The sequence below is a fragment of the Helianthus annuus genome, chromosome 12 (genome assembly GCF_002127325.2).
Source record: "Helianthus annuus cultivar XRQ/B chromosome 12, HanXRQr2.0-SUNRISE, whole genome shotgun sequence".
Classification (NCBI taxonomy): Eukaryota; Viridiplantae; Streptophyta; class Magnoliopsida; order Asterales; family Asteraceae; genus Helianthus; species Helianthus annuus.
The window spans coordinates 62,219,996-62,245,161 of NC_035444.2; the positions used below are offsets into that span (position 1 = coordinate 62,219,996).

Consider the following 25,166-nt stretch of genomic DNA (forward strand, 5'->3'; position numbering starts at 1 on the left):
TGGCCTTCTATGAGCAATTGGTTTTTCGTAGGCATTTGTGGAGAAAAACTCTATTGTTAGCTCAAGATAGATGGGTCAGTCGATAGCTCCTAAGCGCGCAAGTGGGATACTGATCATGTTTTCAAGTCTTTCAAACTGATTTAGATCCCTCATAACGTCCCAATCCAACCTCCGGGGGACGCCAAATTGCCCTCGCCTTCTCCATAAGGCGTCACGTCTTGGGATACAAAGAGCCTCTCGCTCATCATTGGGGTCAAACTGCAAGAAGGGATGATTCATCTGCATGAATATCATTAGAACAGAGGGAACATGAAAAATTTCACTCAAAAACAGCAGAACACCTGATTATGAAGATTCTGTCTTTCTGATCTGGGCCTGTGGCACGGACGTGCGACGAGACGCACGGTCGTGCGTCGCCGAGGACAAGCAGAAATGGCCCAAATATGTCGGATCTGCACGACGTGCGACCAACGACACAACCGTGCATTACCGAGATCAACAACAAATATCATGAACAGCCGGAATGGCACGACCGTTCCATCCAAGGAACAACAGTGCGACAGCGTTTTTGCAGAACCCGACCCCTGATCTTTGAACAGTCAGATTTCTCCAAAAATCAACAAATTTTTACACAGACAGGGGTCAGAAAATCCACCGGATGTTCACGATATACAAGATTCTTACAAGGGCTAGGGTTTCGATTTTTTTTATGAAGATAACCCTAGAGAATCCTTGAAGAATCGGATGAATCTAACCTAGAAAGCGAAGAAACGGAAAATCTACAAGAAGGAACGTACCATGCGAAGAGATGTATGAAACCGTGCGAAGAAACCGTGCGATTTGAGGCGAAATCGCTCTGGAATGGTTGGCAGCAGTTAGGGTTTGCGAATGAGGGGAATGGCTGCAGATGGGGGTATTTATATCGCCAAATGACCAAACTGCCCTTGATGTGTCGCACGGTCGTGCGACAGCTCGCACGGGCGTGCGATAGCGACAATTTTCAAACCCTGCGTGCTGTTGTCGGAGATGCACCGGGGGTGCGACTCATCATTCCGGCCAGCCCGCAAACGCACGGTCGTGCGATGCATGGCACGGCCGTGCAACAGCTGCAGATGTGTCTGTTTATTGCAGAATGCAGTTTCAGCAGCCGTTTTCGCCGTTTTTCACCATTTTTACCATCCGCAAAATGTTTTAACAATATTCCCACGTAGACCCTTCACTCGGCACGTATAAAAACTGTACAAACTAACGGAAACTACCAAACACTCCTAAATTACGCTAAAACTAGAAAAACACATAAAAAGACGATACTACCCCTAAAGCACTTTTGACGCTCTTGCTACATTTTTTATCCGCGAGTCAGTAGCGTAGACTCTCTCCTCCCCACACTTATGATGTGTGCGGGGTTTGGAGCTCGATGACCACCACCGCCGACTCTATCGGCCCGGCGACGTACAACTTCAAGCGATGCCCATTTACCTTGAAAATAACGCCGTCCGCGTTCTCTATTGCAATAGTCCCATACGGAAATACCTCTTTAACTGTGTATGGTCCTGTCCAACGTGAATGAGCTTCCCGTGAAATAAACGCAACCGCGAGTTGTAAAGAAGAACAAGATCGCCCGCTTGGAATTCTTTGTGGTCCTTCAAGCGTTTATCGTGCAATCTCTTCGTGCGCTCTTTGTACAACACAGAGCTTTCATAAGCGTGTTGTCGCAGCTCATCCAATTCATGAATCTGGAGAAACCGGGCTTCACCTCCGGTTTTTAGGTGCGGTTTTAAGAGCCCACATCGCTTTATGCTCCAACTCCACCGGTAAATGGCACGCCTTTTCGTAAACAAGCCTAAAGGGAGTAGTCCCAATAGGCATTTTGTAAGCCGTACGGAAAGCCCACAACGCTTCATCAAGCTTATCTGACCAATCCTTGCGGTTTGCACCTACCGACCGCTCAAGGATTCTCTTCAGCCCCCGGTTTGTGACTTCCACCTGCCCGCTTATCTGTGGATGATAGGGCGTGGATAAACGGTGATGCACACCGTAACGGGACAAAGCTCTCTCGAGCTGAGTATTGCAAAAATGCGTCCCTCTGTCACTAATAAGCGCTTTCGGAGCGCCAAACCGGGCAAATAAGCTTTTTAAGAATCTCACGACCACCCTGGCATCATTGGTGGGTAAGGCCTGTGCCTCCGCCCACTTGGATACATAGTCAACTGCGACCAGGATGTACTTATTACCTCGTGAGGGGGGAAATGGTCCCATGAAGTCTATTCCCCAGATATCAAAGACTTCACAAACTTGTATCCAGTTCTGAGGCATTTCATCAAGTGCGGATATGTTTGCTGCCCTCTGGAAGGCATCGCACGCTCTAACCCAACTCTGCGCATCACGAAATATAGTCAGCCACTGAAACCCGGAATCCAACACCTTCTTGGCGGTAAAGTTGGCTCCATGGTGGCCTCCGGTAGGTCCCTCGTGACAATGGCACAAAATATCTGTCGCCTCTTTCCCATAAACACATCTCCTGATCACCTGATCAGCACCAACCCGAAACAAGTAAGGGTCATCCCAAATGTAGTGCTTGACATCCGAAAAGAATTTCCTCTTTTGCTGGTGAGTCAACCCTTTAAGCAGAATGCCGCAAGCAAGGTAGTTCGCAAAGTCAGCGAACCATGGTAACTCATCGCATATCTCAACACTCATCAAAGACTCGTGTGGGAAGTTGTCATTTATGGAATCCCAACGCGCGTCCACGATGTCTCCATGCTCTAACCGAGATAGATGGTCAGCCGCGACATTCAACTCACCCTTTTTATCTTGAATTTCAATATCGAACTCCTGCAGCAACAAGATCCACCTGATCAGACGCGGTTTAGCGTCCTGTTTGCTGAAGAGATATCTGATGGCTGCGTGATCAGTATACACAACGGTTTTCGAAAGCACCAAGTACGATCTAAATTTGTCAAATGCGAAAACGACCGCCAAGAGCTCTTTTTCTGTCGTGGTATAATGCTCCTGAGCGTCGTGAAGAGTCTTGCTCGCATAATAGATCGGGTGAAAGTGCTTTTCTCTCTTTTGTCCAAGAACGGCCCCTATAGCGTAATCAATCGCGTCGCACATAATTTCAAACGGAAGACTCCAGTCTGGTGCAACTAAAATGGGGGCATCAATCAACTTTTGCTTGAGAAGGTCAAAGGCTCTCAAGCAATCATCTCCAAATATGAACGAAGCGTCTTTCTCCAACAAACGGGTCATGGGCCTAGCGATCTTTGAAAAATCCTTGATAAATCGCCTATAAAACTCCGTATGACCAAGAAAGCTCCGTATCGCTCTCACAGAGGTGGGAGGCGGAAGTCGTGAAATAATGTCAACTTTAGCTGGATCGACCTCCATACCAGCATGAGAAATCTTATGTCCCAAAACTATGCCCTCTTTCACCATGAAGTGGCATTTTTCCCAATTCAGGACCAGATTCGTCTCCTCGCACCTTTTCAACATTTTCTTCAAATTTTCCAAACAATGATCGAAGGAGTCCCCAAATACCGAAAAGTCATCCATGAAAACCTCCATAGAATCCTCGATCATATCATGAAAAATTGCAACCATGCATCTCTGGAAGGTCGCTGGTGCATTACACAGCCTAAAAGGCATCCGCCGGTAGGCGAATGTGCCGAAGGGGCAGGTAAAGGTAGTCTTCTCCTGATCCTCAGGAGCAACAGTATCCAGAGAACCCGTCCAAGAAACAGTAATACAACTTCCCCGACAGACGTTCCAACATCTGGTTGATGAATGGAAGCGGGAAATGATCCTTGCGAGTAGCATCATTGAGCTTGCGGTAATCAATGCAAACTCGCCACCCAGTGACGGTATGGGTAGGAATTAGCTCATTCCTATCATTTAAAACTACAGTCATACCACCTTTCTTAGGTACAACCTGCACTGGACTCACCCACACAGAGTCAGAAATAGGATAAATCATTCCGGCATCCAACAACTTAATCACTTCCTTCTTCACCACGTCTTGCATATTCGGATTTAAACGCCTCTGATGTTGTGCACAGGGTTTGTACTCGTCTTCCATCAGAATCTTGTGAGTACAAAAAGAAGGATTGATGCCCTTGATATCCATGATTTTCCATGCAATGGCTCTCTTATGAAGTCTCAGAACCTCGAGAAGCTGATTTTTCTCATCCTTTTCCAATGATGCCGAAATTATGACCGGTAAGCGACGCTCCTCATCCAGAAATGCATACTCGAGATGTGGTGGGAATTCTTTCAACTCCATAGGCGTCGGATCTTCAACCGAAGGTTTTGCTTCCTCTTCTTTTACATGGCCAATTTCTAGAAACCTCTCCGGACTCTGGGAACCATCGTCACCAATCTGATAGACTGGCTGCTCGAAATCGTGGCCCTCCTAAGTAATGCCAATCAGGCCCCACACGACAGACGTGTGTCCGAATCAATCTCGTCAACAGTGCCTTGAAAATGAGAGCACACACATGCGTCGACAATGTAGACATAGTAAAGCATGTCATCGTGACTTTGCGGATGCTGCATTGATCTTTTAATATCAAATGTCACATGCTCGTCATTTACTCGGAGCGTGATTTGGCCAGCTGCCACATCAAAAATCGTCCTCGCTGTATTGAGGAACGGGCATCCAAGTATTAAAGGCACTCTTGAATCTTCGTCCATGTCAAGGATAACAAAGTCCACGGGGAAAACAAATTTATCAATTTTTACAAGCATGTTTTCCACAAATCCACGCGGATACTTTATTGAGCGGTCTGCCAACCGAATGCTCATTCTAGTGGGTGACGGCTCACCCAGATCCAACTTAGTAAAAACCTTATCTGGCATAAGGTTGATACTCGCTCCCAAGTCAGCCAATGCATGGCTAACAGACATGTTTCCAATCAAACACGGGAGCGTAAAAGTACCCGGATCTCCCATTTTCGTGGGCAGACGGTTTTGCAGAACGGCGGAACAAGTTTCATTCATCACCACACATGATATATCCTCGAGCTTCTGTTTATTCGAGAGGATATCCTTTAGGAATTTCGCATACTTTGGCATCTGGGCCAAAGCTTCAACAAACGGTATATTAATGTGTAGTTGCTTTAATAACTCAAGGAACTTACAGTATTGCTCTTCATTCTTCTATTTCTTCAGCCTGCCTGGATAAGGTACTGGTGGAGTGTAATCTTTGACCGGCTCCTAGACTTGTGATGTACTTGCTGGGCATAGCCTGGCTTGCACCTCGTCCGGTGTGTCAGTCGGGACCGCTCCAGTGATCGGTGATGAGTCCGATATGACGGGTCCGGTAGTCTTTCCACTCCTGGTCATGATCGCATTCACATGCCCGCCCGAGTTTTGTTCTGTATTACCCGGAAGACCACCTGGGGGTCTTTTAGACATCATCTGCGCCAGCTGACCAACCTGATTCTCGATATTCTGAATCGAGGCTTTCTGACTCCTCATTTCTCCTTCATGCCAGAAAACAATCTTCGCTTTGTTGGTATCATTTTTCGGAGCTAGAAAGAAGTTGAGCCATCATATCCTCCAGCTTGGAACTAGACTAAGGGGCCTGCTGCTGGGAGCTACTCCCAGTGCCCTGATTCTGGTACGAATATGGACGTTGCTGGTAAGGTTGGTTGTATTGTTGGTACTGCCGACCCTGCTGTGGCGCTGGAGCACGCGGAGTGAACCCCAATGGGTTCTGATTACCTGTATTCGCTCGCCACCCAAAATTTGGGTGATTTCTCCAACCATGATTATAGGTGTTGTTGTAGGGATTGTTCTGCGGCCTCACCTGATTACCCACAAAATCTACTTCTTCATGGCCCTCATACACGACTCCCTGAAAGCATGCACCAGGCTCATGTGACACTCCACACTGGTCACATCCTGAACCAGCTTGTGCAATCATCTGGGACTTATCGAATTTCGCTGCAAGAGCCGAGATTTGTGCAGTAATGGCCGTGTAGTCATCCACCGCGTGTGCCCCTGAGCGAGATGATGATGATGTTGCCCGGCCTCTATCTCCTTCCCGACGCGAGCTGGATTTCAACGCAGTTTTTTCTATAATATCATACGCTTCAGTGGGCGTCTTAGTTCCTAGATCGCCTCCTGCGTTCACGTCTAATCGCTCCTGTGTGTTATAACTGAGCCCCTGATAGAACGTCAAAACCAGCTGTCTCTTGGAGAAGCCATGATGTGGAACATCAATCAACAGATCTTTAAATCTCTCCCAGGCCGCGTGCAACGACTCTCCCTCGTCCTGGCGAAAGGAAACAATCCGGTTTTGTAGCTTGTTTGTTTTCTTAGGCGGAAAATATTTTTGCATAAACTGGTCCGCCAACTGATTCCAGGTCCTGATGGACCCGGCTGGGAGTGACATAAGCCAAGCTCTAGCTTTGTCACGCAACGAGAAAGGAAACAACCTCAACCGAATTGCATCCTCCGAAACACCTGTAATCCTAAATGTCGAACAAATAGCAAGAAAAGCAGCGATATGCCTCCCAGGATCCTCATGCTCACGCCCGTCAAACTGTACCAAGTTCTGCACCATATTAATAATACTAGATCTAATTTCAAAAGTAGGTGCATCTATAGTAGGCTGAAAGATACTCGGCTCCAGGCCTGCCCTTCCGGGCTGATTCGTTTCATTCAAAGGTCGCTCACCGTCCGCCATGGCGACTCTTTCCTCGTCACCTGAGCTTTCGTCTTCAGAAATTATCACCGGCCCGTCAATTGCGTTTGCAATGCGTTGTGCAATGACAAGTGACCTTTCTCGCAGCCTCTTACTTCTTCTAAGATTATGCGCTGGTTCGTCAGTCGGCTCAGCAACAGCGGGCGCGGGAGTTGAGGACATCAACCTACAAACGAAAATTTGACACAATGAATATTTTATTAATATAATAATGCTGTTTTTTTTTTGCTGAAAAGAAACAGAATATTATTTTAAATGGGCTGAAAAATTTATAAAAATCCGAAAATGGGCCCGAAATTTTATAAAAATTAAAGCAATGAAAATAATCGAATCGGCTAGCGTAAAAACGATTTTTTAAGAGCCAAAACTCAACGAATAAATGAATAAATAAATCCGGATTAGAACAACTAAATGGAATAAAAATTCACAAGTGTACAAAAGAATCACGAAAACGAATAAATTGAATTACAAGCAAGAAATATTAACAAATAAATAAACGAATAAATAATCAGGAAAAAAATTCACAAAACTTGCTTCACAGGACGAAGGAAACGAAGGAAACGAAGTGATGATGAAGTGAACAAGAAAACCATCACTGATTTCCATCTCTAGCCCTTTCAGCTTATTGGCCATGTCATGCATCATCATGATGTGTTCACGAATGTCGCTCCTCCCATCATACTTAGTTGTCACCGGCTTGAGGATAAGAGTGCTAGCATGTGCTTTTGATGTTCCTTTGAATTGAGCCTCCACAGAAGCCAGATAGGTTTTAGCATCCTCAGAATCAGGAATAGCGCCTCTAATTGCATTGTGAATGGATTGCTTCATGAACATGAGAGACATGCGGTTACACCTAGTCCATTTTTCATGAACTATCTGCTCAGCAGCAGTACTTTGAGTGGTAAGGTCCGCTGGCTTATTCTCTCTAAGAGCATAATCGAAATCTAGCAATCCTAGTGTAAGCATGAGGGCATCCTTCCATTCAGCAAAGTTATCACCAGTCAAAGGTGGAATCCCGCAATTGGGTGCTGATAGTGGAAATAAGATGAGCAAGTTATGATACTAAGAAAGAAGTCTTAATGTGATCTAAGGGCATGTTATACTAAGGCGGGCATAAATAATGACCATTTTAATTATGAAGCTGTGATATTGTCTATTACTAACATCAAAATAATAGACTTAGTTAAAAAATTCTACTTAAACGAAGACAAATCAGCTTTGACCAGAAGTGTAATCATTTAAGTATGTATGCAAAGTAATCGTGACAAATCAGCTTTGGCCAGAAATGAGACAATCACTTTAGTTATGCACTTGTCAAGCATGCTAAACATAAATGAATTAAATCAGCTTTGGCCAGAATTAAGACATTTCACGTTTGTAATGCATACTCAACATAGCTTTTATAATACTTGAACAATAAATAGATGTATTATAAGGGGTAAACAAAAATATTAAACAATGTTTATTGGCTCTATACTTTTATTTTCGTGTTCAACTCTCAACTCAAATACGACAATCACTATGTTTACATGACATTTTTAAGAACCATCACCGCAATCACCGCAATCACCCCATCCATCGTATATCGAGTATATCCGTTAGTTTTTTTTTAAGATATACATTTTCATTAGATTCATTCAACCCATGTGATAAACAAGGTTTTTTTTTTAAAGATATAACATTTTTATTTTTTACCATACCAAATTACATTTATGCAACTCGTGTAATACACGGGGTTTTTACAAATACAACTCTTTTTTTTTGTTATGTAGTATATAAAATTAGATTTGTTAAATCCATATAATACATATGGTTTATAAAGATATAACTTTTTATTGATTGGTATATAAAATTACATGTGCTTAACCTGTATAACACATGAGTTTCTTAAAAATGTAACTTTTTTTCATTATTTGATATATAAAATTAAATTTACTCAACCCGTACGATATACGGGGTTCTTAAAAATACAACATTATTATTTAATATATAAAATTACATTTATTCAACCCATGTAATAAACGAGATTTTTAAATATATATTTTTTTATTATTTGATATATAAAATTGTATTTATTCAACCCGTGTAATAAACGAGATTTTTAAAGATATATATCTTTATATTATTTGGTATATAAAATTACATTTATTCAACCCGTGTAATACAAGGGGTTCTAACCTAGTAATAGTATATTTAATCTCACATAACACACTTTTAAAGTTCTTTAATTATTTTTCATTTAAAAATCTCAAAAAAATAAAGTTTATCATGGTCTTAACTGCCACTTTCCATGCAGCTTCATCACCGTGCCATAAACTCCGTGTAATATTTGCTAGAAAATTTCATCCACAACTTCAATTTCGTTTCGTTTCAGCATCAACTTCGAACATGCAACATGCACAATCCAAAGTTAGGTGCAATCACGCGTACAATCCATATATGCCTATATAAACATCATACTCAACTCTTCAATTTCATCCTCATCATTTATCAATTTATTATTATTCCACCATGAACAAATCAAGCGATTACAAACGCGTATTCGATCACTTCGATGCAGACCACAATGGCATCATCTCTCTGTCTGAGTTGCAACGCTGCGTCGGGTTGATTCACCACGACGAAATTTTAATCGAAGAAGTACAGATTGTGATGGAATCATTATACGGAAGTGAAGGACAGTTAGGATTTGAGGATTTTATTAGTTTGGTGGAAAGTGACAAGGAAGATGAGAAACTTGAGGATTTGAAAAAGGCTTTTAGAATGTATGAAATGGATGGAACCGATTGTATCACTCCAAAGAGTTTGAAGCGGATGCCGAGTCGACTCGGTGAGTCAACAAGAGTTGATGAATGTGTTGGTATGATTAGGCAGTTTGATCTTAATGGTGATGGAGTGCTTAACTTTGATGAGTTTAAAGCTATGATGCTTTGAAAATTTCATGAAGAAGAAGCATAAATTTAGATCTTTGTGGTTGGATTTGGATACTTGTTTGTAAATTATTATTTATATTATTTGTTAGAGTAAATTATGTTTTTGGCCCCTGTGGTTATGTCAGTTTTACTATATTAGCCTAAAATAAGAATTTTTAACGTATCTGCCCCCATGGTCCCTATATCTAACCATTTTGGCCCGTAATTCTAACCAAACCCAAACTCTGGTTAACTTCTTGGTCACATGGGTTGCACATGATGGGTAAAATTGTAATTTCCCCTCCCCTTTAAATCTTGTTCTCTCTTCTTCTACCTTAGAAAACCCTAAACCAAAAACACAAACAAAACTTAAACAGCTCCTCAATTCCTTCACATCTCAAACACACCTACACATGACACACTCTCCTGCTCACCCTCTTCCTTCTCGATGAAGGCCAGCAGCCGACAACACCCACACCTCCCCCGTACCCCCGTTTTCCGGCAACAAAGATCGAAGAGAGAGAGAGGGCGACGGGATGATTAGGCGCCGCCGCTCACGGCGGCGGCAGTGGAAGCGACGGCGGTGGGTTGAGGGTCCTCCGACGAGCGATGTCAGACCTAGGTGTTGGTTGTGTGTGATTCTTTTTGAATGATTCTTTTTTCGCTTGAAGATTTGGTAGAAGTAAATCTGTGTTATTTATACCGATTTGGGGGATTTGTGGTAGTTGCAGCAGAAAGAGATGGTGAAATCATGAAGAAAAGACGGTCGCAAAGTTTTGGAAATTGATTTGTGAAGAAAAGATGTTATTGAATTTGGGTTTTGGTTGTTTTTTATTTGTTCTTGTTCATGAAGATCTGGAAACTGAAATGTGGGTTTTGGTTAGGGGATGATGATTATGGTTGAAGATGATTAGGGGATGATGATGATGGTTGAAGGTGGTCAGGTGTTTGTGTTTTGTTAGGGTTTGATTAAGTATGTTTTTGATAGTGATACTTGTTATAATGATATTCTTGTTATGGGTTATGCACCTTGGGATATTAGACTTTATTTTGTAAGATTTGTATTTTGTTATGTGGATTTTCATCTTCAGGTTTGTATTTTGTTATGTTTTTTTTTTTTTTTTTTTTGACAATTTTGTGTTAGGAATTTAGGGGGTGTTTGGATGTTGTTTATGTGGGGATGATGATGATGGTTGAAGATGATGATCTTGTTACCCAGATCTTCAAGAACATCTTCAAACCACTTTCAAACCCAGATCTTCAAGAACAACTTCGTCTTCTTACCCAGATCTTCAAGAACATATCATCATCAAACCGAGATCTTCAAATACATAACCATCATCATCATTCCCTGAGTTTATGTGGGGCCACCGCTGTGCACCACCGCACGCCGCCACCTGCGGCTGCCATAGAGATGAAGATGATGATGTTTGGTTGAAGATGATGATATTTGGTTGAAGATCTGGGATTTTTTTGGTTGAAGATCTGGGATTTTTTTACAAAGTCATTAAAAGGGGGAGGTGAAATTACCATATTACCCATCATGTGCAACCCATGTGACCAAGAAGTTAACCAGAGTTGGGGTTTGGTTAGAATTAGGGGCCAAAATGGTTAGATATAGGGACCATGGGGGCAGATACGTTAAAAATTCTTATTTTGGGCTAATATAGTAAAACTGACATAACCACAGGGGCCAAAAACATAATTTACTCTATTTGTTACTAAAAGAATTGTCAAACTTCTTTGAATGGTTTTCAACAATGCTTTCAAAGGTGTAAGCATGCATCTAGAGCGTTGTTAATCAATGGTTTACGATCCGGTTACACCTGTTTTGATAAAAATTAGGAGTTGATTTGATGATGAAATATATTAGTGTATTTTACGATTTGATTATTAAATCCTAGCCATCTACGTGCATAAATCAATGGCCAAGATTTGTTCACTCAGTTCGCAAATATATATGGGGGCACTGGGGAGCAAAAGTGAAATTACACTAATTTTAACGTTATTTTGCTAATTTCGTGAAAATAATGTTCAAAACGGCGGACGGTTAACATGAATCATGTGGTGACGTTGATAGCTGAAAGACAAATGTCTACATGTACTAATCGGCCTTTGTCCCGATTGTTGAGTGTTATGTGCCTTAGGTCCAAGGTTTGATGCAAAACTACTATTAAACGGCGGACGGTTAATCATGAATCATGTGGTGGCGTTGATAGCTGAAAAACAAATGTCTACATGTACTAATCGGCCTTTGTCCCGATTGCTAAGTGTTATGTGCCTTAGGTCCAAGGTTTGATGCAAAACTACTATTGAGTCGGGAGTCTCACTAGAAGTAATCTCTCTGTTCCTACGGGGTAGAACAGGGGCGGACCTAGAGTGATAGAAGGGGTAACCTCCGTTGCCCCTTGACGCTCCGGTGACGCTCCGACGGTAGTGTAAATTTTGGAAAAATTTGAACTTTTTTCGATTTCGTTACCCCTTTTTATTGAAACGTTAGCCATATTCGGATTTTCTAGATCCGCCACTGGGGTAGAAGTAAGGCTATTGGTGAGATTTAGTGAGTGTGATGATGATGATTTGGTTAGATGACCATGTGGTTCCGAGTTCTATATTGGGCTGAATTGTTAAACTGTGAAAACCAAGCTATTTGGATCTTAAACCAGTCCAAAAGCCGGCTTAGTTCGATAAAGTTTGTACAATTTTTAAACACGTACGTTTTGAAAGACAGACTTAATTGATATGGGATCTTATACATGGATCCAACGATCACATATAATATATTTTTCGAAAAAGAATGTGACATGCCATACTGCCATAGGTACTTAATTACAAGTTACAATAACGTTCAATGTACACGATACGATAATCAAGCACATATACCTCATGAGTCATGAAAAAAAAAAGCAACAAAAAATAAACTTTATGACTTTTTATACCGTCAAAGTAAAAAAACAATCTAAATTACAAGATAAATGTTTGTATATTGATTTTTGAAAAGGCTATTAATACAAACAAGAGCATCTCTAACTACCTAACAAACTCTAATAAAAGAATGGAACAAACTCATTTCTAATAAAAGTAGAAGTGTGATGATTCATACATGCTATTGGATGGAGTTCTAACACATATATAAATCTATATATCTAAGTAACAAAAAAACAGATATAGATGAAATCTTCCTATATGTTAATAAAGGAACGCTTTGAACAGTAGAAGGGTTTTTTGGTAAATTACATGCCCTCAAGACTGCCCTACACCTACTGTTGAAAGAGATACGCCAACCAACAATATCACAGAACCCCCTAATGCTTCGATCACATCATAGAGAAACACATGGAACCGGAAGAAATCCGGCAAGTGTGAGAGAGGAAGAGTGATGCAGCAGAGATCCACATGTGGAAACGACAGTGGTACCGGGGTTTCCGGTCACTGCAGTGGCGGTCAACAGTGGTGGCTAGGGTTTCGATTGCGGTTTCAGGAGGGATCAGCGGAACGTGATAATGATGAAGATGGCCGGCGAAATACCTAGGGTTTCGACTAAGTTCCGGTAGAAGGATTAAAGCTTGCATGTTCCATTTTCAAGTAGATCGGTGACGGATTCGTCTGCATGTGTGCTTCTCCGATTGGTAAGGTATAACCCATCTACCTCACTCCATCAATCTCATCACAACATCTCTACCTCTGTCCCCGACGACGTCTGGCGACCAAAGGTGAGGTTTATTGTTGGGGTTTACATCATCCTATATGTTTGCCGTCTTTTCTTCGTTCTTTTGTTGTAGATGACTGAATTTAGATGGCTTAGGACTGAACTGGATAAATATAGATAGGGTACGAAATGAACAGTAAATGAGATGAGGGGTACTTTGGTAATTTGGATATTAGAATAAGGTGGAAGGTGAGAAACGTGAGAGAAAGAAGAGATAGGGCGGTGCTGGGTTGTTCAAAAACACAGATACAGGGAAAGAGAGAGAAACGAGAGAAAAACGTGAGAGAAAGATGAGAGAGTGACGGTTGCCGGCCATTTTCTCCGGCCGACCGTCTAGCAGAGAGAGAGAGCGCGCGCGTTAGAGAGAGAAGAGAAACGGTGGTGGTTTCCAGGCGTCTGAGATGACGGCGGCGGGTCCTAGAGTCCCGATCTGTCAAGTTATCGCCAGTTGTGGCTTCTCCAAGGCGGTCAGTGGGTTAATTGGGATAATCCGGTGGAGATGCCGGCTGAGTCGGGCTCCTCAGCTCGCGGTTGTTAGATCGGGCCATAAGACTACGGGATAGGGAAATCTTTCGGCGGCGACCCGATACATGCGGCGGTTCAGTGAGAGAGTGACGGTGAGGGAGCTGGCCACCCACGGCGGCCACATGCTATTTCAAGTGCATGTCAATGATGGGTGACATTAAATCAAAGGTACCTTGGTATAAGAGAGGTAAAGTCATGACTTGTGTTGCTTTAGGGATCATGTACTCTGCTCCCTTTTTTTATTGAATTGACGAGGTTGTCTAGATCAATTCTCGATGATGTTGAGGTTTTTGGGGAAATTTCCGACGGTAGCAGTAGCTGCTAGCGATGAAACGGTTCACCCGTCAAGAAGCAGCGAGGGTACTAAGGAAGAGGTGTGTCTGAACCACATGTGTTGGGATTGTTCGGATCCAGATATTTTTTATGTGTTTGGAGTAATCGGTTTTCCTTTTGATGATTGATTAATTGATGATCATTATGCATGTGTTCTGTATTTTAGTTGATTTATTCATGTTTTTTGGAGTTTCAGTTGGACTTTTGTGCCCCAGTTGTTGTGAATCTACGGTTCAATCCCTAAAGTTAAATTATTAGAAGTGTTGTGTGGTAGGCAAGCTTTGGATTTTACATTAGATGAACATCAACATAGCCTATCTGAACAGGCCAAACAATGCATCAAAGAAGGTAATATAAATGTATTCTTAATTTTTCAAAGGATCGACCATAATGACTAAGGGGCCGTCTAGGCTTGAGTTTGTGTTAGGTTGGTGATTTCAGAGTGTGCGGAGCGCTACTAAATATGTTGGAAAATCAATGTATATTGAGAAAGCAAGGTTATTGTCATTGAACAATGATGCAAGTATGTTCCTTTATTTTCAGTTATTTACCGAATCTTTCTTTGTAATTCATTTATTAATATTAATGTTAAGTCATTCATAAAAGTAGAGCGTATGAGTCCTTATATTAAAAAACTTGGGCAAGCATTGGCAACAAAAATAAAAGCTTCATTGGCAGAGGTATGTAGTGCTCAACACGTGAAATAATGATACCAAAGTTGAAGACGTGAACATTTTCTGAGCCGAAGACCGCCATAAAGAATTTCGGTCAGTAATCGTTAGCTAGAGAGGGTGGTTACCGGACTGTTTTTGTAGGCTGGTTAGAAATTGTTACATTTCCCCACTGAAGGCTGGTGATGAGATTGCAGTGGCCTTCAAGAAAACAAATCCAGTGGGTATAGGGTCTTAATGAGTGGCAAGTTACTCTTTTATTGGTGTATGAGAATTATCATTAAATGATTATATTTGTTTTTGAAGATAAATGTATTAAATTAGCAAACTCAGATTGTTATTTTTGGGAGTTTGGTGACAATCACCAAAGCATTCTGTTGGTAACTAACGTGTATTTATACCTAATAAGGTTTATAGATGATTCGCGTTTAGCGCGCCGCAACGCGCGCGGGTTTTAAACTAGTAACAATTAAAAATCAAGTTGAAGAAATTAAAGCTTTAATTAGGAGGTTTAAACCCAGTAGGATGACAAGCAAACACATAAAAAGACACCTTATGTTTACACCTTCTTAAAACCATAGGTCTCCCCCTGCCCATTCCACCATCATGTTCTTCATCTTCTCTTTCTTTTTTTTTTCACGTGTATTTGCACTCAACACATAAATGAATTTAAGTAAGAGGACCAGCATCTAGAGCTATAAACGAATTAGACGCATACGGGAAGGATTTTATTCGTTTCTTTACAAGTCTTCCAAAGATGTCTCTTTTAATGCTTATTTGCTTAGAAAGTTAGCTAGCTTGGCTGGACTCGTAACGAGCCGGATTGGCTTGCTTGAAGGCTCGACTCGGATTATTTTACTTATAATATATTTTTTACATACATTATAATATGTTACAAAAAACTGATTATTATTTAGATGTATATATAAATGTAATTGATATCTCTGACATATCTGAAGATTGATTGTCATGCTAATGAACTAATATTGTATTTCATTGAAATTTAATACTTAATTTGTATTGTTGAATTGGATTTTGGCTTGTAATCCATAAGGTTGAACATATTTTGGATATGTTATTTTGAAATATTGAATAATATTTTAAACTATTGAATTTTTAGACCTGTATGTTAGTTTTTCTTTTTTTAATCGAGCCAAACCAAGCCAAGCCAGCTCGATTTAAAACCAAGGCAAGCCCGAGCTTATATTTTCAACTCGATTTCAAATCCAAGCAGAGCCGAGCCAACTCGGTTTCTAATCGAGCTGAGTTCGAGCTTGCCCTGGCTCAGTTCAACTCGGCTCATGAACAGGGGCTACCCTGGGGGTGGGCGAAGAGGACCACCGGCCAGGACCCGATATTTCGAATTACACGTTATTTAAAAAAAAACTCGAAAGGTATATGTAAAAAAAATTAATAGGGTATATCATAAAAACACTAACGTATGCCTACTTACAAAATTATTCTTTTGGTTTAAATTAATTATTAGTCTATTGGTATTAGATTTAGATATTTAGCGAGCTCAATTCCCGGTTTCGATGTTACATTGTTATATATTGTTAAATGTTAAATTGTTAAATTGTTAACTACTAGTATGTTGTGTTGTAATGTGTCAAAACTTTGATTATTTTGATGTTAGTTTTAAAGTATTTTGTTTTAATATGCTTGAAATTTTGATTCGTGAAGTTAAATTGTTATATATTGAAAATTGAATTTGGTATTTTGATTCGTGATGTTAAATTGTTATATATTGAAACTTGAATTTGGTATTTAGATAATATACACAAGAAAGTTTACTTTTTTTTTCAAAGACAATCACCATTTAACCTTGAATCATCTTTCATGTTCTTTTCATTATTGTATCGTACTTTTATTATGTGATAAAATTTACCCGGGCTAAACTGTCGAATTGACTCGACCCAAAAATTTTTATGTTCAGTCATGAAATTTAGACATCTAAAAAAGTAAACCCAGTAAAAGAATTTATTGATTCGTCACTGGATACCTCGCTTCCGACAAAAAGGTTTAAACAAGTCATTTGCAAACGGTCAATTTTTTTGAGGATTTTAATGGCTAGATAAGGGGTCGTATGTACCAAAAAATGACAAAAAAATGGGATTTTTTTATTAACTAAATCTTAAAAAATGGGTGTTGTTAAATGTACCCCTTTTCTTTTCTACTGAATGCACCCCCTCCTTCAACTTTTACATTAATTTAATTCAAACCCTTTTGTTTTTCTTTCATTTTTTGTCTTTAATTATTATTATTACTTGTATTTGTTTTTAAAACGTTATTTTATTTAAAAAGAAACTTTTTTTGATTATTTGAAAAATAATCGTTTTTTTCACGTTTTAAACTAAAGCGAGTCATTTTAATTTTGAAATGGATTTTTTTGTTCATAGCGGCTTGAAGTGGGTATGCGAATTCGGTTTGTATAAACAATCATACACAAAAAAATTAAATGAAGCTTTAAAGCCAGCCAACTTAACTAACGTTTTATTTCTTTTTACGTCTTATTACTTTTAATAGATAAAAGTTGTTAATTATATTAAAAAAACATTTTAATATAATAATAATACTAATAAAAATAGAAATAGAAAGATGAGAGAACTAAAATACGAAATAAATAAAAAATATAAAAGCAACTGTTTTTTTTTTCAAAAAAAAGTTCTGAAAGTTTTTTATTGTATAAAAAATATCTTTTTATTAATTTTAATGACGTTTTATAGAAATATAATAAAATACTAGTAAGAGAAAGTGTCTTCAAATTATAGAAACACAATAGTTTTCAAAAACAATATTTGAATTGTTTAGAGGGGTGAAATTTAACAACTTTTAAAATATATTTTTAGAAAGGGGGGTATGACTAGTAAAAAAAAGGGTGCATTTAGCCAACCCCTAAAAAATATAGGTAGACGTATGACTTTTTCCAACGAAAAGTTCGTTTGTGAACATTTGTCTCTGAACGGTTAATCATTATATTGGCTCTTAATTGTTAAGACTTCTTATTGGTTCAGCACTTAACTATTAAGAAGTTGTCAAACAACCCCTAAATTTATAAAAACGTCAATTTATCACATTGGAGAAAAATATTTAATAAATACAAACATACTAATGTTCTTGAATAAAGCTTTATTTATTCACATCTTTTCTAGTTTTGTACAAACTTTATTGTATGGTTTTCAATGATGCCGTCAAAGGTGTGACTATGACTATGTGAGCATGCATCTCGAGCGTTGCTTATTAGTTATTACGTTTCAAAGGACGAATTTACATTCATATGTAATATTATATAAGAAATATATATTATTGAAAAAGAAAGTGACATGACATAGGCACCTACAACAAAGCTCAATGTACAAACATTCAATAATAAAGCATATTAATTTTCCCCCAAACAAAGTAAAAGATAAACTTTTAAGACCTTTTATACCGCCAAAGTAAAAGTGTGACCGTGACGATCGATACACGATATTGGATGGAGTTCTAGAAATGCATCCATATCTTTAAATAAAATTATTTATATAATATATGTTTTCAATGTATAATTAACAAAGTTAGAAACTCGTGTATTATAGAGTTTGAAAAAAAATGTTTTCTTTTAAATATTTTGTTGTATAGAAATGTTAGAATCGTAATATGCATGTTTATACAGAAAATTCAATAAATTTAGAATCCAAATTTGATTATTTTATATATTAAAACATTTATACATATTTAATAGTTTAATAGTTCATAGTAACTATATTATACTAATAATCAATCTAAATAATATTTAGAGTTAAAATCAAATCTAAAGTATTAAGATAGTTTATTTAATTTCGTTAATTGAGAATAACAATAAAACTTTAACTAATTTCTATAGTTTAAAAAGAATCACAAATACAAAGTGTTTATACAGTTTTAAAGTTGTTTAATTATTTTTATTTAAAAATCTAAAAAATAAAGTTTACCATGGTCATGATGAACGTTTTATCTTATTCACTTTGCCACTTTCCATGCAACTTCTTCACCGTACCATAAATTCCGTGCAATAATTGCTATAAAATTTCACCCACAACTTCAATTTCGTACGTTTCGTTTCAGCATCAACTTCGAACATGCATGGTTTAAAGTTTGGTGTAATCACGCGTAGAATCCATATATAAATATCATACTCAACTCTTCAATTTCATCATCATCACTTGTCAATTGTTATTCAATTCTTCCAACATGGACAAATCAAGCGATTACAAACGCGTATTCGATCACTTCGATGAAGACCACAACGGCATGATCTCTCCGTCAGAGTTGCAACGTTGCGTCGGGTTGATTAACCACGACGAAATTTTAATCGAAGAAGTACAAGTTGTGATGGAATCGTTATACGGAAGTGAAGGACAGTTAGGATTTGAGGATTTTATTAGTTTGGTGGAAAGTGACAAGGAAGACGAGAAACTTGAGGATTTGAAAAAGGCTTTCAGAATGTATGAAATGGATGGAACCGATTGCATTACTCCAAAGAGTTTGAAGCGGATGCTGAGTCGACTCGGTGAGTCGACAAGTGTTGATGAATGTGTTGGTATGATTAGGCAGTTTGATATTAATGGTGATGGAGTGCTTAACTTTGATGAGTTTAAAGCTATGATGCTTTGAAAATTTCATGAAGAACAAGCTTAAATTCATATCTTGGTGGTTGAATTTGGATATTGTTTGTAAATTATTATTTATATTATTTGCTACTAAAAGAATTGTCAAACTTCTTTGTATGTTTCGAACAATGCTTTCGAAGAACAAGCATAAATTTAGATCTTTGTGGTAGAATTTAGATCTTTGTGGTTGAATTACACTTCTGACCCGTATCTTCTCTTTCGAACCTGATCAACACGATTTAGACAATTAAAGTCCAACATGTATCTCGAGCGTTGTTTATCAATGGTTCATGGTCCAATTTGACCTGGTTTGATAAAAAAAATAGGAGTCGAAACACTAACTACAATTTCGGAGAATGTGTTGAAACAATAGTTAACACAAAGGATAACCAAGAGGGTCGTTTCACTTATGGGGTTCAACCTCTTCTCTTGCTCGTATCAAAGGCCCGAGATCTGCAAAACAGTAAACACCGTTAGTCTCGTTAAGAGGGAAAAAGGGGGTTTTCCCTCTTAACCAGGCTCCGGCGTGAGAATAAGTACTGCTCTGAGATGAATAAAACAGTGTGAGTATAGAGTGAGTAAAGAGAGCCAAGATCCTTGACCTGAATGATGAAGGGTCCTATTTATAGCCGGATGGTGAAGAAGGAGGAAGCAGCTGTGCCAGCTGTGGGTGTGCGCCAGCTGTCCGACCAAGGGGAATATCCTCTTGGTCTGCTCTGTCGCGAAGGGTGTAGTGATACACGTGGCGTCCTTCTATTTGCTTACGCTGGATACCTCGTACTGGTTGCGTCAGACTTGCTCCCTGGGTCGTCGCAGGCCTATGTGGCCTTCTCTTAATGGTGACACGTGTTGTCCTTTATGTTGGGCAAAGCATCTTTGGTGCCAGCTATGAACCGCCTAGATGTCTTCTGGAAGCTTCTAGAAGGTCCTGGTGACGTGGGTGCCTTGTGTGCACAAAAAGTGGTGTGGTCCCTGCCATGTAGGCAGGGAATTGGGACCATACCTCTTCAAGTCCCCCCAGTCCAGTGTGCCTTCTAGTTGAGTTGATCGTCTAGGAGGGATTCTGGACTTATGAGAGTTGTGGCTTCTATGCATCGCGTTGAAGTTGGTGAATATAACGTGAGCCAAGTGGACGCGTGCCGTCTGGTTATTGGCTCTCTGAAAAAGGTGAGCCAAATGGACGCATGCCGCATGGGTTTTGGCCCTCTGAAAAAAGTGAGCCAAATGGACGCATGCCGCATGGGTTTTGGCCCTTTGAAAAAAGTGAGCCAAATGGACGCATGCCGCATGGGTTTTGGCCCTCTGAAAAAAGTGAGCCAAATGGACGCATGCCGCATGGGTTTTGGCCCTCTGAGAAAAGTGAGCCAAATGGACGCATGCCGCATGGGTTTTGGCCCTCTGAGAAAAGTGAGCCAAATGGACGCATGCCGCATGGGTTTTGGCCCTCTGAAAAAAGTGAGCCAAATGGACGCATGCCGCATGGGTTTTGGCCCTCTGAAAAAAGTGAGCCAAATGGACGCATGCCGCATGGGTTTTGGCCCTCTGAAAAAAGTGAGCCAAATGGACGCATGCCGCATGGGTTTTGGCCCTCTGAAAAAAGTGAGCCAAATGGACGCATGCCGCATGGGTTTTGGCCCTCTGAAAAAAGTGAGCCAAATGGACGCATGCCGCATGGGTTTTGGCCCTCTGAAAAAAGTGAGCCAAATGGACGCATGCCGTATGGGTTTTGGCCCTCTGAAAAAAGTGAGCCAAATGGACGCATGCCGCATGGGTTTTGGCCCTCTGAAAAAAGTGAGCCAAATGGACGCATGCCGCATGGGTTTTGGCTCTCTTGTGCTTTCTTCTGTTGGAAGTTTGGTGGTTATGGGGAAGCGTTTGGTGTGACCGTCTGACGTCCCTGTCTTTTCGGAGGTGAACAGTTGCTTTTGCAGTGACTTTCTGTCATATCAGCAAACCCTGTCGCCCATGCTTCCCGAAAAATGAGCCGACGTCTTCTCTTTCCTGTGACGTGTCAGTCATCTATTGGGCGCTTTTTCTGTTCCCTGACGGTCCACTACCCATCGCATTAAATGCGATGGGTATAAATATGGGGCGGTTATCTCTTTCTTCCTTCACTTTCAAATTCTAAGTGCAATTTCTCTCTACCTTTTTCCCCTTTGTTCTATCTTTCACCTTTTCAAGTCGTCTTCTTCTTGATTTTTATCATGGCTGATAAGAATCCTACTCAAAAGAAAAGGAAAAATAGGAGTAGAGCGCCTCCTGGTCCTGGCTTTTAACCACGTGGTCGTGGGTTCGAGTCCCACGGATGGCGCCAATGTTGAAACAATAGTTAACACAAAGGATAACCAAGAGGGTCGTTTCACTTATGGGGTTCAACCTCTTCTCTTGCTCGTATCAAAGGCCCGAGATCTGCAAAACAGTAAACACCGTTAGTCTCGTTAAGAGGGAAAAAGGGGGTTTTCCCTCTTAACCAGGCTCCGGCGTGAGAATAAGTACTGCTCTGAGATGAATAAAACAGTGTGTGTATAGAGTGAGTAAAGAGAGCCAAGATCCTTGACCTGAATGATGAAGGGTCCTATTTATAGCCGGATGGTGAAGAAGGAGGAAGCAGCTGTGCCAGCTGTGGGTGTGCGCCAGCTGTCCGACCAAGGGGAATATCCTCTTGGTCTGCTCTGTCGCGAAGGGTGTAGTGATACACGTGGCGTCCTTCTATTTGCTTACGCTGGATACCTCGTACTGGTTGCGTCAGACTTGCTCCCTGGGTCGTCGCAGGCCTATGTGGCCTTCTCTTAATGGTGACACGTGTTGTCCTTTATGTTGGGCAAAGCATCTTTGGTGCCAGCTATGAACCGCCTAGATGTCTTCTGGAAGCTTCTAGAAGGTCCTGGTGACGTGGGTGCCTTGTGTGCACAAAAAGTGGTGTGGTCCCTGCCATGTAGGCAGGGAATTGGGACCATACCTCTTCAGAATGACAACTAAAATAGGCTGGGTTGAATGGATCATATTCATAACTATATTTTTAATAGGTAAAAGCGATGTATAAATAATAAAGCTTAAACAGTTGGTTTGGTCAGATGAATGTGTGGTTCCAAGTTCTATACTGGGATGAACTGTTAAACCGTTAAAACTTAAAACCGAACCATAAACGAAACTATTTGGATCTCGAATCAGTCAAAAAGCCTGGTTGGTTGGATAAGGTTTTATGGTTCTCAAACACTTATGTTTTAAAAGACAAATTTGATGGATATGGGATCTTATATATGGATCCAACGATCACATATAATATATTCTTCAAAAAAGAATATTTGTGACATGCCATAGGTACTTACAAGTTACAACAACGCTCAATGTACACAACAATCAAGCATATATTCCTCACGACAAAAAAAAAGCAACAAAAGATGAACTTTATGACTTTTTATACCGTCAAGTTGCAAAACAATCTAAAATACAAGATAAATGTTTGTATATTGATTTTTAAAAAGGTTATTAATACAAACAAGAGGATCTCTAACTACCTAACAAACTCTAACAAGAGAATGCAACACACTATTTCTAATAAAAGTAAAAGTGTGATGATTGATACATGCTATTGAATGGAGTACTATACTATACATATATAAAAATCTACATGTCTAATTAAAAAAACATATATATGGATGGACACATATATACATCTATACTATATATTTTTAATATTTATATATCTACTTAAATGAAACAAAAACAGGTATAGATGAAATAACAATTATAATTCAAGATGAAGAAATAAAAGCTTTAATTAGGAGGTTTAAACCCAGTAGGATAACAAGCAAACACATAAAAAGAAACCTTGTATTTGAACCTTCTTAAAACCATAGCTCTTCCCCCTGCCCATTCTACTATTATGTTCTTCATCTTCTCTTTCTTTTTTTCACCTGTGTCTACACCCAATACATAAATAAATTTCATTAAGAGGACCAACATCTAGAGCTATAAATGAATCAACGCACATGGAATGGATTTTATTCGTTCGGTTAAGTCTAAGCTAACGAATGAAAGAACATAACTTTATCTTCGTTAAGGAAATGAAATTTTATTAGTTCGTTTATATTTATTTGTTAATTAATACCCTAAACGAACATAAACACATGTATCTATATACAAATATATAGTGTATGTATATATATAAAGTAAAATTCACGGACATAAATGAATGAACAAAACATATATTTGTGTCCGTTCGTATAGTTAAATAAACAAAAAAGAAACGTTTGGTCATTCGATAAGGAACTCCTTGCCAAATGATCTCTACAACTTTCAAACCTCTACTAATTATAATAACCAAAAAAAGAATATATGTAACCTACTAGCGCCTTACCAACTCTATAACTTTGTGTGGTTGCGGGTGTATGCGCTTGTGTTTCTTGATGGTCTTCTTCTTTATCAAAATGGAGAGGATAACTTGTCAAGAACGCCCTTCTTGTGTTGTAGTCTTCATCCCTAAAGCTTTTTGTTCTTAGATCATCTCCTTCTTCCATTGATTATTGATAAACAAAACTCTTTGGTTTTGATGGTAAATGTGAAGGTTTAATTGGTTTGCTTTCAGTTATGTGTTACCCTTTTAATACTTGTGTCCCACTTGTCTTTTTAAGTCTTCTAAAGATGTTTTAACCAAAATATTTATTATTTAAAGAAAAAAGCTAGATTTAAAGTTGTCAAAAAGAATGATTGTATAACCAATAGAGTAAAAAGGATTTGACCATAGATAATGTAGATTTGACCACATTTAAATTCATATAATCGTATTTAGATAATGGAAATTACTTAATTATGATGAACTAGGGATTTTTATAAAGTTTTGAGTTGTTGACCAGTAATTTTGGCTGAATCCCTCTAGACACGAAAAATCATTTCCTACAAAGGATTTGACCATAGATAATGTGGATTTGACCACATTTAAATTCATATAATCAGGTATTTAAATAATGGAAAGTACTTAATTATGATGAACTAGGGATGTTTATAATTCAATATTTGTCTAGTTTTGAGTTGTTGACCAGAAATTTTGGCTGAATTCTTAACTCTAATTTCTAGACACGAAAAATCAAACTGGCTAGGTTACGACGGCTTGTTCGAAGGTTGGTATGTAAACAAATATTTAAACCATTAGTTTATATATTATTTTTTTTATAAATAATAAAGATGGTTTATGGATATAATACGTAGGGTGGAGATAAAATAGAAAGTTTATTTGGTTAAGAAGGCTAGGAAGTGATCTTGACCATTCATTTAGTTAATCAAGGGCTAAGATTAAATGATGAAAATTGAAGGGAAGAAAAGAGGCGTGTGAGTTTGTTTAGGGGTATTCTAGTCAATGCAAGTCAATAGTTTCTCTCTCCTCCAATTCCCCCCTCAACTTTTAAACGTTAATAACTCTTTCATACGACATTATTCTTTTTATAAAAATTGCACAAAAAAACGAGCGTTTTTTATCTTTAAAACGAGTATACTATTGCTATATTTTCAAAAAAAAAAAAATTTAAAAACCCAGTTGCGTAAAACGCAATTGAAAAACCCCCAGTTACGTAAAACGCAATGAAAAAAAAACTAAAAATGACATTTTTCTAAAACGCAATGCACCAAAAAACACAAAGAAATGTCTTATTTGTAAAACGCAATGGCCAGAAAACACAAAGA

At 39.1% G+C, this 25,166-nt stretch overlaps 2 protein-coding genes and 1 long non-coding RNA gene across 4 annotated transcripts; all 3 read left to right on the forward strand.

Moving 5' to 3' along the window:
- Positions 1–9,156: 9,156 nt before the first annotated feature.
- Positions 9,157–9,753, forward strand: LOC110896756 (probable calcium-binding protein CML40). The gene has a single exon (XM_022143895.2). It carries the CDS (start codon positions 9,221–9,223, stop codon positions 9,641–9,643), a length of 423 nt encoding a protein of 140 aa, XP_021999587.1. The 5' UTR covers positions 9,157–9,220; the 3' UTR covers positions 9,644–9,753.
- Positions 9,754–12,790: 3,037 nt separating this feature from the next.
- On the forward strand, positions 12,791–15,243 carry LOC110895123. Of its 2 annotated transcripts, XR_004874154.1 has the most exons (3): positions 12,791–14,536; positions 14,599–14,711; positions 14,798–15,243. It is a non-coding gene; the product is annotated as an uncharacterized LOC110895123 (long non-coding RNA). The 2 variants fall into 2 exon arrangements; XR_002566908.2 differs by having other exon boundaries at positions 12,791–14,711.
- A 3,811-nt stretch (positions 15,244–19,054) lies between these two features.
- Positions 19,055–19,608, forward strand: LOC110895122 (putative calcium-binding protein CML23). The gene has a single exon (XM_022142406.2). The coding sequence runs from the start codon at positions 19,069–19,071 to the stop codon at positions 19,489–19,491; it is 423 nt and encodes a 140-aa protein (XP_021998098.1). The 5' UTR covers positions 19,055–19,068; the 3' UTR covers positions 19,492–19,608.
- The last annotated feature ends 5,558 nt before the right edge of the window (positions 19,609–25,166 follow it).